At 40.7% G+C, this 15,488-nt stretch overlaps 1 protein-coding gene across 2 annotated transcripts; it reads right to left on the bottom strand.

Moving 5' to 3' along the window:
* Positions 1-1,113: 1,113 nt before the first annotated feature.
* Positions 1,114-15,176, bottom strand: ephx4 (epoxide hydrolase 4). Of its 2 annotated transcripts, none has more exons than XM_034310162.2 (7): positions 14,778-15,176; positions 12,824-12,909; positions 10,199-10,356; positions 6,078-6,206; positions 5,225-5,328; positions 3,670-3,818; positions 1,114-2,048 (listed from the first exon to the last, which is right to left on the bottom strand). In XM_034310162.2, the coding sequence occupies exons 1-7, from the start codon at positions 15,018-15,020 to the stop codon at positions 1,775-1,777; spliced, it is 1,143 nt and encodes a 380-aa protein (XP_034166053.1). In that variant the 5' UTR covers positions 15,021-15,176; the 3' UTR covers positions 1,114-1,774. The 2 variants fall into 2 exon arrangements, with proteins under 2 accessions (XP_034166053.1, XP_026773584.1); XM_026917783.3 differs by having other exon boundaries at positions 1,114-2,015; positions 14,778-15,174.
* Positions 15,177-15,488: the final 312 nt, after the last annotated feature.

Here is a 15,488-nt window from a genome sequence, read left to right on the forward strand (position 1 = left end):
AGAATGGCCAGACTGGTTTGAGCTGAAAGAAAGGCTACAGTAACTCAGATAACCACCCTGTACAATTGTGGTGAGCAGAAAAGCATCTGAGAATGCACAACACATCGAATCCTGATGCTGATGGGCTAGAAAACCATGTCAGGGTCCAATTCTGTCAGACAAGAACAGAACGCTGAGGCTGCAGTGGGCACAGGCTCACCAGAAGAAGACTGGAAAAACGTAGCCTGGTCTGATGAATCTGAAATTCTGCTGAGGCTCACAGTTGGTAGGGTCAGAATTTGGCATCAGCAGCATGAATCCATGGACCCAACCTGCCATGTCAACAGTCCAGGATGATGGAGGTGGTGTAATGGAGTGGGGAACGTTTTCTTGGCACACTTTGGGCCCGTTAATACCAATCAATCATTGCTTGAATGCCACAGACTATTTGAGTATTGTTGCTGACCATGTGCATCCCTTCATGGCCACAATTTAGCCATCTTCTAATGGCTACTTCTAGCATGATAATACAATATGTCACAAAGCAAACTGGATTCACTGTCATCTCAAACTGGATTCATGAACATGACAGTGACTGCAGTGCTCTTCAGCGGCCTTCCCTAGTCACCGGATCTGAATCCAATAGAACACCTTTGGGATACGGTAGAACGGGAGATTCACAGCACGAAAGTGCACGTGAAAAATCTGCAGGAACTGCATGATGCAATCATGTCAACATGGACCAGAATCTCAAAGGAATTTTTCCAGCATCTTGTGGAATCTGTGCCAAAGAATTGAGTCTGTTTTGAGAGCAAAGTGAGGACCTACCCAGTATGAGTATAGTGTTAGTATAGTGTTAGTAAGTACTATGAGTGTACATAGACTGAGCAATTCATGTTAAAATTAATTGTACATTCATTTTTTACACCTATTTATCACATTTCCCAATTTTGGCACATTAGTTCCACATTTCAGAAGTTACTTCTGCTACGCTGATACCAATTTACTGTCGTTGGTCATGGTCACTTAACTCCGCAATGTTCAATTGCTCTCCCAGCATTTAAACGCTGGCAGCTTATTTGATTGGTCACATGAAAAAGACCCCCGTACAGACAAAAGAGCGTGTACACAGTGTTTGAGTTATCATTTATTTGCTTATAAAACCAAAATGGCGCAGAGCTGGTTTAGTGACGTTCTTATATGCAGCGTGTAGGAAGAGATAAAAAAAGTGTACAATATCTAAACATCACTTTCATTTTATCATACAGAAGGATCAAAATAACCACATTCTCAAATATCTGAGCCAAGTATCTTTAAAAAATACAAAAAAGGAGAAGAACAATATTTATTCATTAAGACAACACTACCTGAAAGAGGTTGAGCGATTCTAGGGGTCTTGAAAGATTTGTCTGGATTACAGCGTAGCGATCCCACAGATCAAACTCAACACACACGGCACATTTTTAATGTCGCAACACGGTACAAGTTCAGGTCAAAAAAGGCACCACACAATACAACTCACTCACGAGCAGACTTTTGCCACACACAAATGTTGTCACCAACAAAGTTTAAGGCGAATGTCATGTGCAAAAAATTTGAGAAACATCAACCAGACACTCTACTCTCTATTTAACCTCTCCTAATAAAATGTGCTTTTCTTTTTATTCACCTCTAGGCTTCGTATTTGTGTTTTACTAACATCCAAGATGTGCTGAATTTAAACAGGATGCTTGCATTAATTAGAAGGTGTGCGGGCCGAGGCATAGGGTGAAACAAGGCCCCTTTCTTTAAAGACTCAGTTCCTGTAGTTTTTCCGTCCCTCTCCCTCTTTAAGGAACGTCCATATGAGTGTGTTGACGATATCAGGCTGGTCCTGCTGGAGCCAGTGACTTGCGCCGGAGATGATGTTCAGGCGGAAGTGGTTACGGATGTAGAGGCGACAGGCCTCGGCCATGTCCTGCTCGAGGAAAGCATCCCTTTCACCCCACAGGAGCAGCACTGGCGAGCGCACCTCGCTCTGATTGAGAGGGAGGAAACTGCAAATGCAGGCAGACACACGGCCACATATGCTGAATAAAAACACATATAAACAAACCGTACTGTCATACACACTGAGTAATGAGTAATGAGTAATATACATGGTAACCTAAATTCTACTGTGTGCTCATACAGATGCACATTTAATATGTCTCTCATCACACAAACACATATAGTATCTGTCTCCAAGCCCTCAAAGTGCATCATTTATCAGCTGATTACTTTTTAGCCAGCTAACAAGAACACTGATTATTTAGCTTGCTAGTTAACAAAGAAGTATATTTATTTACACAGGGCCCTCAACTCTGCTGTATATTCCCTCAATAAGATTCTTTGGCAGAAATCGTGAAAGGCTTCCTATCATCATGGTTGGGGTTAAAGGTGTGCGTGGGACAGTTTTATTAATCCCACTCCCACCTGCTCCTGAAGGAATTCTGACCAATCCAGCCCACTCCTGTCCGCATGAGAGTATAAATCGCCCACTTCCTTGATTTTCTGGTGGGTTCCATAGGATCACAGTCCTGATACACACCTCTAGTTTGTGAGAGGGTTTTTGTCTAGCACTCTTAGGGGTTCTTCAATTACCAAGCTTATGTCACTTCCACACAGCTTTTACCAGAACTCTGTGGTTTTTGCTCAAACATTCTCTGAATCTAAGCAACCTAGCAAGTGAAAGCAAACTAGATAATAAAAATCTGAAAAGAAGAGATTTCTTCAAAAAATAATGAAAGGAAAAGTGACTATAAAGTGCAGTTAACAGTAATTATATCAAATTAATAATTTGTGTGAAAACACTTGGTCTATAAATCGCCATCAGTTCTCTAAGGTACACTGCTCTGTATTTTTATAAGGAAATCAGTGGAAGTTTTCCTTGCCTCTTGGAGAACCTGTCACAGTTCTTCTGAAGACTTTGGCTGTCACACTTGGCTATGCACAAGTGTACATGCATTTTCTTCTAAGCACTTATGCAATTATCACAGCACTCTGCAATTCTGTCACCTTCCCCATATACACTCACACACATACACACATAGCCGTGAGCAGAGGAGCAGATGGAGGAATCAGTCATGCATGCACCTCTCACATGCTCACAACACATCCTCAATGTTTAATATAGAACCTTCACATGGAAATTTGCATAGTCTAGAAAGTATAACATACAACATGCATATAACATGCATTGCTCTGCTGTTTAAGTCATAGCACCTGCTAACGGACAAATAAAATGATAGTGTGATATTGGTGAGGTTGATAGATACATTAAAAGGAAAAGTTTACAGTGACTGAACTGTGTGTTTGAACTGTGTATCCTATTTTAATGTAATGCAGATAAACAGGAACAGACGTGAATCATAAGTAGAATTCATATTTGACACAAGAGGGCAGCACTATCTCAACTTTAACTGTCACACAATAACACACCACAGCAGTGGAAAAGCTGAGATCTATGAAGATACGAAGTCTTGTAAAAGGAAAAGACCTGAAACAAGATGATTTAAGAGCAAGAATTACATCTGTGTTTACGCAGCACCAGAGAAGATTAACCCTGCGCTGTTGCTATTGTTCACTAATAAATGTCTGCTTTTTGCTCAGTTTCTTTTATTTATTGTTAAAAACATTATATGTGTGTGTCTGTGTGTGTGTGTGTGTTACCTGAAGACATTTCTGTAGTAGTTGAGGGCAGCCACGAGTGCTCCGGGCTGGGACAGGGCATACAGGTAGGCCTCAAGTTCTTCTGCTGTCAGCCAACGGCCCTTAAGCCCGATCCCAGTGCTCCGGCTTGTGAACAAACTCTTCAGCGCCTGCACATATACACCATGAAGATAAATAACCCTGATCATATGAAAACATCTGCCTACCTACCCTATCCACCCTAACCTACTTACCTACTCTACCTACTCACTTACCTACTCATCCTACCCTACCTATTTACCCACCTTACCAAATACAGTACCTACCCTACTCTACCTATCCACCCTACCTACTCACCCTTCCCTACCGTGCATACCTACCTACCCACCCCACCTACCCACCCTATCATACATACCTATCTACCCACCCTACCCTGCCTACCCACTTACTCAGCCTACCCTACTCACCCTACCCTACCCTATCTCCCCACTCTTGTCTACCCTACCATATCTACTTACTTGCCCTACCCTACCATACATATTTACCTAGCCACCCTACCATATCCTACCCTTCATACCCACCTACTTACTCTGTCTATCTATCTATCCATCCATCCATCCATCCTTCCTTTCATACCTTTCACATATCTTCCTACACTTGTTTCTCGTCAGTTCTTTGAAACTTAATCTTTCACAATTCTAGCACAATATCAGCTCTTTAACATCAATGTATTTGATTTGGATTCTGTCTCGCTTGTAAGTTAATAAAAAGCACTGTCAAATGCAGAAATGCAACATAATGTAAATGTGTTACAAAACACCTGCATTACAGTTTTATGATGTTGTGTCCAGTGCGTTTGGAAATATATGGATGGCAATGAAAGCTGACTCCAAGAAATAGGTTTCTGTGAAATGAGCTGATACATTGAGAATGGTGGTAAGTCTTGAAAGAGATTCCTGCTCCACATCATACAGAACAGAAAGACAGATAAAGAGGGAGAGAACATAGAATTCAAACACTCCTACTACCACTTTACTACTACCTTTCACTTTTAGCTATAGAAATTAATTGTTAATTGTTTAACTTCATATTTTATTACATTTTAATACTCACATATTGTTGTAGCTCAAGTGTTGACAATAATAATGTTCTATTACTAGTCACGCCATTATAGCACACTGTAATATAGATAGATGGGCTGTTCACCAGTTCTTCCTTCCCAATCATGGCTGATTTTACTTGAGTATTTCTATCTCAGTATTTTGGGTCTGCACATCAGATTAGGCACCTGGAGTGACCGGGCTGTTAGCTAATAAACCAGTGTCATTTGCAACATGTACAAAATGCATCTGCAGGCCTGGGAGTGAGTAAACCAGCCTTTTTCATATGTCATAACATACTATGCATGTAGGCCAAGGACCAGCAGGAATAAATGTGTATTGACCTAATACTATTTCACTTAATCTATATTTAATTCAATACTAAACAGCCACACCTGCAACATGCACACACACACACACACACAGACACACACACACAGACACACACAGACAAACAGAAGGTAAAGCAGGTCCACCTTAAAGTCGTTGATGGAAAGCATAAGCTCTGGGAAGCGTGGGAGCTGGAAGAAAAAGAAGTAACTGGATTTGAGCATCTGACTGGGGTGGCGAAGAGCATAATCTGGGGAGAGGACAAAAGAGAAAAGGAAAAGAGAATTGAGAAGAGAAGGGTGTTAAAGCACAGGAATCAGCATTAAGCAGAAGATACATGGTACAGATAAAACCAGCTGGCAAAAAAAGAGGGGCAAAGAGATCTCTGAGTGGGCAGAGAAAGCAGGCTGCAATTCTGGGAAAACAATTACACTCCTGAGATAAGTGCTATATCCTATTCGGAAAGCAGCATAAGACAAGGCAGGTCTTACGGTTCCTTATTACGGGCAAAATTGAAGACAGCATCATTTCACTTCATGAATCGGTTCACTGGATAAGAGTTGCTGCAAAATAGTAAGGGTAAACAGAATTGTGGGACTGCCTTTGTTAAAAAGGATAGATGCTGTGAAAATGAGAAATAAGAAATGAGAACAGTCTTCATTTCAAAATGTGAAAACGCTGCCAAAAGCGGCTGATTTCCAAATGGAATGCAAAGTTTGCAACATTTCCATCATACAGATCACATAATCTTCATTATCTTCACCTGAATTTCTCAGTAATTACCTCCTTCATGTCCTCCTCTAGGCAAAACAACAGGAAACAGATGGAAAAGCCACTCAGAAGAGACAGCATCATGCTCACGATCTAGCAATAATCCCTCAGTTTCAATGATGATAATCATGCTAATGCGTTCAATAATGAGTATAGAGCCTTTGGGGTTAGTGTGACTCGATGGGAACTTTTAGGCAGATGAACAAGATAGTAAGTTAGATAGCTTACCAGCGAACACACACGGATGAGGGCTGTTCAGCACGACCAGTTTCACCACCATCTCGGGATAATGAATAGCAAAAAGCCACGCAATGATGCCACCCCAGTCATGGCCCACCAGGAAACATCTGTTGTATCCTAAGGGAGATTCACATAGGAGACTGATGAGTGTTTGCGTTTGCACTCACGTGTGTCTAAACGTGATTTGCATGGCCTGAGCTGAATGTTTCTTCACATAGGTAGTAGTGTTAAGAGTTACTGAAGCGAAACGGTGCGATCATCTTTCAACACATCACACACGTTTGGTTTTCCTACTCAAAGTGATGGGACAGGATGTGATGTTGCAGTGGAGTAGTGAGGGTGCTGTCCCTCTAAGAGTGTCCATTTCATGAAGAATAATTCCTTCACATTCAACACCTCACATCTATTTATTACAAGTGCTGCCTCAGTAAAGCCACCAGTATAAAGGCTAACCTCACCATTAATTTCTTTGTCCCTCTGCCTCTAGTAGACGATGCTGAAGTATCCAGGCAATGTCCACCAGATTCCATATCAGATTCCACAAGCTGTCAGGACCTTCAATAACAAACTCCCTGCCAGCCACCTTTCTCCCTCAGGAATGTGATTATGCACTGACCACCAATACCAGTATTACCTCAATAAACGCTTTACGCGTATCACTCGGGGAATGTAAAACTTGGAAAATTACTTCTATGCTACTAGTTTTGGTGCTGATGTGTACTGAATGTTGTATGTTTACATTTTCACCAATCAGCCATAACATTAAAACCACCTGCCTAAAATACTGTAGGTCCCCCTTGTGCTGCCAAAACAGCTCTGACCCGTTGAGGCATAGACTCCACAAGACCTCTGAAGGTGTGCTGTGGTATCTGGCACCAAGATGTTAGCAGCAGATCCTTTAAGTCCTGTAAGTTACAAGGTGGGGTCTCCATGGATCTGATTTGTTTGTCCAACACATCCCACAGATGCTGGAGAATTTGGAGGCAACACCTTGAGCTCTTTGTCGTGTTCCTCAAACCATTCCTGAACAATTTTTGCAGTGTGGCAGGGTGCATTATCCTGCTGAAAGACACTGACCTTTGGCCCTTGTCAAAGTTGCTCAGATCCTTACGCTTGCCCATATCAACTTCGAGAACTGACTGTTCACTTGCTGCCTAATATATCCCACCCCTTGAAAATCAATGTTATTCACTTCACCTGCCAGTGGTTTTAATGTTATATCTGATCGGTGTAAATTTACATTTATGGCATTTGGAAAACGCCCTCGACCAGAGCGACTTACAGCAGTGCTTTGAAAAATAAAGTGCTTTAAAATGAACACTTTATTGTTTGTTTTAAAATAAGCACTGTTTTAAAATAAAGTGCTAATTCAAGTACTCCTTGAAGAGGTGGGTCTTTAGTCGTCGTTTGAAGACTGCCAGTGACTCAGCTGTTTGGACATCCAGGGGAAGTTCATTCCACCAGCTAGGCGCCAGAACAGAGAAGAGCCCTGATGCATGCCTTCCTTGAACTCTGAGAGACTGGCACCATTTGAACAGTGCTAGAGGATCAGCACTGCAATTCCACACTGCAAAGCCTGTAGCTGTTACAACTGTTGTGTTGGATTTATTGTATTTTTGTATATGGTCTACATGCTCAGCGTGCATTTATTGTTGTGTATCTTGCCTATTGGCACTATAAATTTTCCTAATGTTGACTGGTGATTGTACCACATTGTTCTCATTTTTTTTTATAATAATATGGCACTGAAGCCTTGGAAAGCACTTTTTCATTCTGGTATTTACTTGCATATGGCTAGAGTGACAAGAAAGCTACTCTACGCCACATTGGCTATTTGGCTGACATTTATCACATTTATCCACCCTACTCCATAGTAATGCCCAAAGTCTTCTGCTGAGATTTTATAACAATACAACTGTTACATTTACTTCATGTTAAAATATTTTTTCATCCCATTTATTATCATATATAATAAATATCCAGTATAAACAACACCTGGAGTTTCTCATGATGGCAGGTATGTGTGTGTGTGTGTGTGTGTGTGTGTGTGTGTACAGGTGGAAGTGAAAATAAATGATGAAGAAAACAGAACTGCTGCTAACATCAACTTGTTTATTTCAGACCGAAAAACAACACCCACTTTCATTTCACGCTGTCCATAATATCTGTCAGAGTGTGAATTAGATTTCGTGCTCATTAGAAAAAACGCAGAGCAGAGCCCGTAATGTCATCGTTCACTAGTCTGTGTTGGTGTTTGCTAGGCTGTGCGCTGAAGTAACATCACATTCTGCATTTCTGTGTTTTCCTTTCTGCTTACACACCTGGTTCAGCTTGTTGACTAATTAACATGTCCTTCATTAACTGAACTAATTGTGTTAGAGCATGAAAATCAGTAAACAGTGCAGAGCAGACAGACTTTAGCACTGGGAAACACTGCTGTAGGGGAACATCATTAGCGAGAAACAGCATTAGCATGTCACCTTAATACTTTCGTTGGAAAGAACTAAGCTGTGTATAATGTCATTATTGGCAATTCTGTGCACTACACAGGATATAACAAAGGCTTCTACATCCTCTGGAGTGAACTATGTGGTCAGTAGGAAGGCATTTAGGATTCATCCTGTGGCTAGGTTTGCCATCTGTAGCGCTTGCTAGTTCCCTTGAAGTTTAGCTATTCTGGCTTTTATGGTTAATTTCCATCACATTTTATGAGTATTAATCTAGATAGGGATCTAAGCTAAAGTTAAAGATGTATTAGCTGATGTATTACTAGCATGCTGCCTTTAAATAGACAGCTTATGTGTAGTCTGCTTGGTTTTTCTCAAATGCCTCCATTTAGCTAATCAACAATAAACCATATATTCTCTGTATTGTTTTCATTATATCTATTTGTCATGTTAAAATCACTAAGTCTTGCCTGCTGCTTCTGGCATGTAAAAAAATGATAATTATAATAAATAATAACAGAGTAATAATAGAGAATAAAATATAAATGATAATGTGTCTACCACGAGGATTGTAGTAAACAGTGAGGACAGACATATCCTAAATGTGTGCTTGTGTCTGCAAGGATACAGTGTGCCTGTGCATGTGTATCGCTAACCTTGGAAAAACAACTACAGTAAAACTGCAGTTCAGTGAAGTACAACTGCAGTATTACTAGGAGTTCTACAGTAGTTTTAGGTACTATGGTTGTACTATGTCCTTTTTACTGCATTACTGAAGTACTACCTGTTTAATTGAGTTGAGATCTGGTGACTGTGAAGGCATATGATTTACAGTATTTTCATATTCATCAAACCATTCACTGAGCGCTCGTGTCCTATGGATGGCGGGGAAAGCACCCTGGAGGAGACCTCCCCCTTCAAGATAGAAAAGTTTGATAATTGGTAAGATGTTCAGTCAGAAGAACCTGTATCGATTTGCAGTGACTCTTCCCTCTAAGGAGACAAGTAGACTGAAAACATGTATGCAATTTTTTCCTTTCATTTGTCACCCTTCTGTATGTGCTGAGACGCTCCACTGATGTAGATTCATTAATCATATTTAAGCTCCATAGCAAGGTTCAAAACACAAACAGACATGGTAATCATAAGTAAATCCATTATTATAAATGCAAAACAAAGCTGAAACGGGAGCATGTACAGGGAAGAGCTGGAGCCAAAGGACTGTATTTTAAATAATGTTAAAAATGGATATCATGTAAACACCAGTGCTAGACAGTGATCAGCACTACCTGATAGAGCTAGCTAACCTAACCAACAGTATTTGTTATACTATGTGTTTTAATGTGTTTTTTTACTTTCAATGTAGTTCCTTTACAGTCACAGTTTTATGATGGAGAGGTGAGCACTAAAGAGAAACTCTACTCTAATCCATGTAAAAACTAGTTAAATCCTGCAGATTATATGCTGATACTCACTGCTGATACTCCCCTGTATGGTGAAGGTCATGTGAGCTAAAGAGCGCATTAATGCAGACAGCACTGCTTATCACTAAATTACCATTTACCACCACAGCAGACTTTATCAGCTCCTCTGCTCCTCAAAGCTGTTTGGATTAAAAACAGAAATAAGAGAGTGAGATAAAGCAGAGCTCATGCCTCTTACCCAGATACTCTACAATGTCCTTGATGTCGGTGACGAGGTAGTCAAGCCGGTAGCACTCGGTGGAGGGAGGCAGGTCAGATTCGCCATAGCCTCTCATGTCCACAGCCACCACACGGAACTCACTCTTAAACTCTCTCAGCTGGTGCCTCCATGAGAACCTGATGGGGAAATCACATACGCTGCTTAGGGAATGAAATCATCAGATTATACGACTGCCTGGTCATTATGGTTTTAATCTTCCTCTTCGGTTCACAGATACTTAACGATACTGAACATCACGCTATACAAAAGATTTCATTCATTACAGAAATTGAGCCAAGAACCTAAAGCCCAGAAATGTTAGAATAAAATCACTTTTAGTGTTCAATTTAAATCGGGGCAAAATAATTTGGACAAAATAATTATTAATTATAATGTTTTATATTAATTTAAAATTATTAATTACTTATTAATTATAATGTGTCCAAGTATAATGCATTTACACTAGAGACAGCCAATATGATGATATAATATCCATATCTTGATGAATTATGTCATAGTTCACTTGTCTGCTTCCAGTTATTTTTATACCATTTTATAACATTTTTGTAAATGTAAATGTTTTGATATTAAACTTAAACGGAATCTCCAATCTACAAAATGCTAAAAATTGCAGAATTTTTCCCTCCTCCTATTCAGTGTTAAATAATTAATTTTTGTATACATTAAATAAATAATCAAACTTAATTAAACTTGTCTTTGTATCGTGATGATACTTGATTTTTGTCTTGATGCCCACCCTTAATCTGCACTGATATCAGTAGCTTTGTCTACATGCAACCTAATAATCTGTTAATAATTGTAGCTCAATCAGAATAAAAATGTTCTACCTATGGTGAGGTCACCTTTAAAGTTTGAGATACTTCGATTTGTGCCTAACATCAGTTTACTCATCATGCAGGCACAATTCCTAATTAAAGATATCTGAGGAGAAGGGTTGCAGACTCAGAGAAAGAGTGTTTCTCTGAGAGTTCTGAGTGTGTGTGTGTGTGTGTGTGTGTGTGTAGGGCAGAAGGCAGAATCCTGGCTGTAATTCTGATGACTCAGATTCAGTAGAGCCTCCCAGCACAGGATCCCAATCTGTTAGAATATAAATGAGCTTTAAAATTTAATGGGCCTACACACACACACACACACACACACACACACACACACACACTCAGTCAGAACTCTCAGAGCTGTGAGTATTGCAGTATATTGAAGGTACTGCTTTGAACTTTCTGAAAGTGGAGCAGGAGAGAATGCAGGAGAATCGTCCTTCACCTCTCCCAGCCTGACCCCAAACGTTCACGTCTGATTCTGGAGCAGCAGATTGGCCAGTGGAGCAGAAAGGAGCCAGTGCCACATTAATGAGACACTGCTCTGTACTCAGCTCAACATCCTGGACTGCATCTGTAAAACTGTGCCATTTGCCAATATTAAAAATTCATATTAGGATACTTGCCTATCTTTTTATTCAAGTTTACAATATTATTATAATATTATGTCTTTCAGACTTTCATGGCACTGTCATCCACCTGAATGACCATTTTATCCAATGTAAGGACTGGAATGAAGCAGTCATTTGGCTTTCTTTTGAATGGGACATATTTCATCTCGGGAGCACAAACACTGCCCAAACATGTTCCCTACCTAGGCAGCCTCCTCCCAAAAGGAATACCAGTACTGTGTGTACTGCAGTATATTGTATAACTGATTATATAAACATGTGATTGAGAGGTACTATAGAAATATATGACTTGACACTTTTTAAGGAGAATGTGTAATTTAATGAAAGCTATAATCTTCTTTGACTTGTTACCTACAACTTGCCCTTTACACCAAGTACAAATTTCAGACAACAAACATGTCTTGGTTTATCATTATTGGTAAGAGTATTTGGTCTTGAAAACTGTTCGCAGAAGCAATGTGGTATTTGTGAAAATCCAGTTCATTCAGAAAAAAAATGATATCCTACCCAAAGCTCCTTAGGTTGTGTAAATTTACATATAATGAGACTAACTAATGAGAATCACTATAAATAGGCTTCGAATCATATACCTGGCATAAGCTACTTGCTGTCAGCTTTACCCTTTACGGAGTTTTGTTGCATCACTAAATGTAAATCAACTATGTCATGCACACACACGGTAATTTGAGGGTTACTGGCATTTATCAGCATACGTACATGTCAGCAGGAAGAAAAACATCTGGAGAGAAATTGTGCGTAAATGTCGTACCAACTGGCAAACAGAAAACATCTCTCTGACTTGGTTATAAACTGGTTATTTATAATATCCATCTGCACTGTGCTCCATATGCTGCATCTTTATGTAATAACAGGCATAATGCCATATGCCTCACAATCAGGAAATGTTACTTAATGCTACGTGTTTGTATTTGGCTGAAAAGAGTGAACGGAAAAGTGCCGACATGAAAAGCCAGCTACATGCACTACCTATATCAGAATGGTTTGAAATCAGTATCACTGTACCACTGAGTTGTGCTGTGTGGTTTCACTGGTTTTCTTCCTTTACAAAGAAAAAAAAACAAGAAAAATGTCTATAACCTATATCAGTATGCATCACTGATGCTTTAACGTCTCACCAGAACTCGGGGAATCCGTGCAGAAACAGCATGAGTGGTTTTCCCCGCTCGCCCGCAGCTACGTAGTGAAATCTGAGGCCAGACTCCTGGAACCACAAAACAATCGATCACATTTGAATTAATGAAGAGCATACCATGCCCTCTATCTCAGAGGCTAATGTCAAGCTCATTCTCAAACTATCTAGCTCACACACGCTACCTATTTTATAGAGCTATAAAGAGTTTTATAGTTTCCTGTACACCAGCTTCAGAAATTATCAATACCATATGTTTTATTGACTTCCAGGGGAATAGTTACGAGCTCATTGACACCAAGCCACCTGAATGGTGATTTGCTTACTTTGGTGTTTTCTATTATCAGCAAAGTGTTTTATAACACCATAATTCAGCACATCTGTGTGTGAATAGCACAGATTTAACAACAACAGGCTTTTGAACAGCATACTGTATATTCAAGGACTACTTGTCAAAAGTTTTTGACACCCTATATTTCAGCATATTTGGCAGTGGGAATAAAGTAAAGATGGTATAGATTTAAGAAATGTTTGCACCTTTTTATTTTACTTAAAGCAATCTAGAAACCCATATAGCTTGATCATGATGCATGATGCACTGTCTATGAGTCTTATTTATAGGCATAATTAGCCTAATAAATAATTTACCCTCCAAGTTCACCTGCCTTTAATTTAGACTCCTATTAGGATCTCAGAGTGGCCAGTTAATACGGTTTCAAATACAAAGATTCAGGTATTGTTCCTTACTTAATTGCCATTCTGAACCTTTCTATATGTGATTCTAATAGTGATTAAAGTGTGATAAGAAATGTACTAATGAATCACCAGGTGTTGACCAAAATCTTGTCCAACAGTATAGATAAATAGATTCCTATTCCTAACAGATTAGCTATTCTCTTAAATTTGTTAAATTACAAAACCTAAAACCAACAGCTGTTTCAGGGCTAACTGCAGAATTCAACTCATCAGTTCATAACCAGGTTTAGTGGGTATGTCAGCATAGAAACATTTCCAAACAGTGCTCATATGTAGACATGAGCTGTCCTGCCTTCAGCACCGCTCTGCAGGAGCACTACAGAAATGTGAGTAGAAACATACTGATCCCTCTTTGCTAGAGGGCCTGGAGGGCCACAGCTGCTGTGCAGGGATTCCCTCTTCTAACATAAATCATGTCCAATCATGTGTTTTCTCAGTTCAAGTTCTGGGAACACACCTTGTTAAAGTTTTCTCTGATCTATCACAGGGGCAGCTTAGCGCTGGTATCTCACAGCTGCAGGATCCCTGGGCTCGAATTACTGCATGTGCTCCCTGTGTCCATGTGGGTTTCCTCCCACCTCTCAAAAACATGCTGGTAGGTGAATGGGTTAAGCTAAACTGCCTCTAGGTGAATGCGTGGACTGGATGGAGTGGAGGTGTATTCCCGCATCACACCCAGTGTTCCCGGGCTAGGCTCCAGGTCCACCGTGACCCTGACCAGAACAAAGCAGTTAATGAAAAGGAATGGATGACTGAATGTTCTATCACAGATGGTGTGAAAACAAAGAGCTTGACACTGCACTGATGAGATGGATCCTGTGCAGTAAATGAGAGGAAAAGAGGAAAAAAACATTAAACTTCTGAGCAGTAAATCTCCGGGACTGTAACTGGGAAGGAATTACAGAATTATTGGTACACAGAGGCCTCACATGTGGAGGAGTGTTTTGGGTGATGCTGTTCCTACACCATCTGTTTTACCTAAAGGACACAATGCCCAGGTTATGTCACGGCCTTAACTTGCTTTAGTGCTCCATTTTTCTAACACATCCATACCACCTCAAGTGTCTGTTAATGAGTTGAATCAGGTGCGGGAATGAACGGAAAACACTAAAACTAGAGCGAAGGAGAAACTAAAGGTGTGTGTTTGGTTTCCTGCCGCGTCCCTGAAACTCCCGCGCGCTCACCTTGATCCTGACGTAGCAGTGCGTTCCCAAGGACGTGTCGTTGAGGCAGGGCGGCGGGGTCTCGCGCACAGTCCACCGGAAGGTCGCGGTCGGCCTCATGAGCACGTTCCAGCAGAGGCGGAGCAGCGCCAGGAGCGCGCACAGGCCGCAGCATCCGTAGATAAGCGCCCAGTAGCCCGCGGCGCGGAGCTTCACCGCGAGCCGCACCGACAGCAGCAGCACGCGGCCGAGGAGCCTCGCCATCTTCGCATCCCGCGTCGACTCTGCTGGTGTCTCTGAGTGCTTTGGGTTTCGTAAGCGACACCAGCCTACATGGTGGTAAACCTCACAGCAGCCCCGTGAGCAAGGCGTGATGAGCAGCGATTCACGAGCTGAACCTTTTAAACACAATCGGATCTTTTAGGTGAATCGGCAGAATCGATTCCTGCACATGAACGAGTCGGAATATTTTTCTACGCACGAAACAGGCTATAACCTTCAACTCCCTCTGCGTTGGGTTTTGACTACGTGCATGTCAGCGTTTAATTAACTAATTTCCATTGTCCGACATTTTGTAGATGATAAACATATTCAATGTCCTAGATTTCACCACCATAATATTTTATTATTATTAAAGATCAAAGTGGGGTCTGAGAACCCCCAGGGGTCCCTGTGCAGTCAGAGTCTATCTATCTTTCTGTCTATTTATGCATGTATGTATACACACACACA

This window comes from Pangasianodon hypophthalmus, chromosome 2 (assembly GCF_027358585.1).
Source record: "Pangasianodon hypophthalmus isolate fPanHyp1 chromosome 2, fPanHyp1.pri, whole genome shotgun sequence".
Lineage (NCBI taxonomy): Eukaryota > Metazoa > Chordata > Actinopteri > Siluriformes > Pangasiidae > Pangasianodon > Pangasianodon hypophthalmus.

What these genes read in the sequence shown, in the direction of transcription:
- ephx4 (XM_034310162.2), bottom strand. Translation starts at nt 15,020, where the DNA reads ATGGCGAGGCTCCTCGGCCGCGTGCTGCTGCTGTCGGTGCGGCTCGCG. An exon ending in ACTGCTACGTCAGGATCAAG is followed by an intron (nt 12,910 to 14,777) that starts GTGAGCGCGCGG and finishes TTGTGGTTCCAG; the next exon opens with GAGTCTGGCCTCAGATTTCA. An exon ending in GGACATTGTAGAGTATCTGG is followed by an intron (nt 6,207 to 10,198) that starts GTAAGAGGCATG and finishes AATCTCCCTTAG; the next exon opens with GATACAACAGATGTTTCCTG.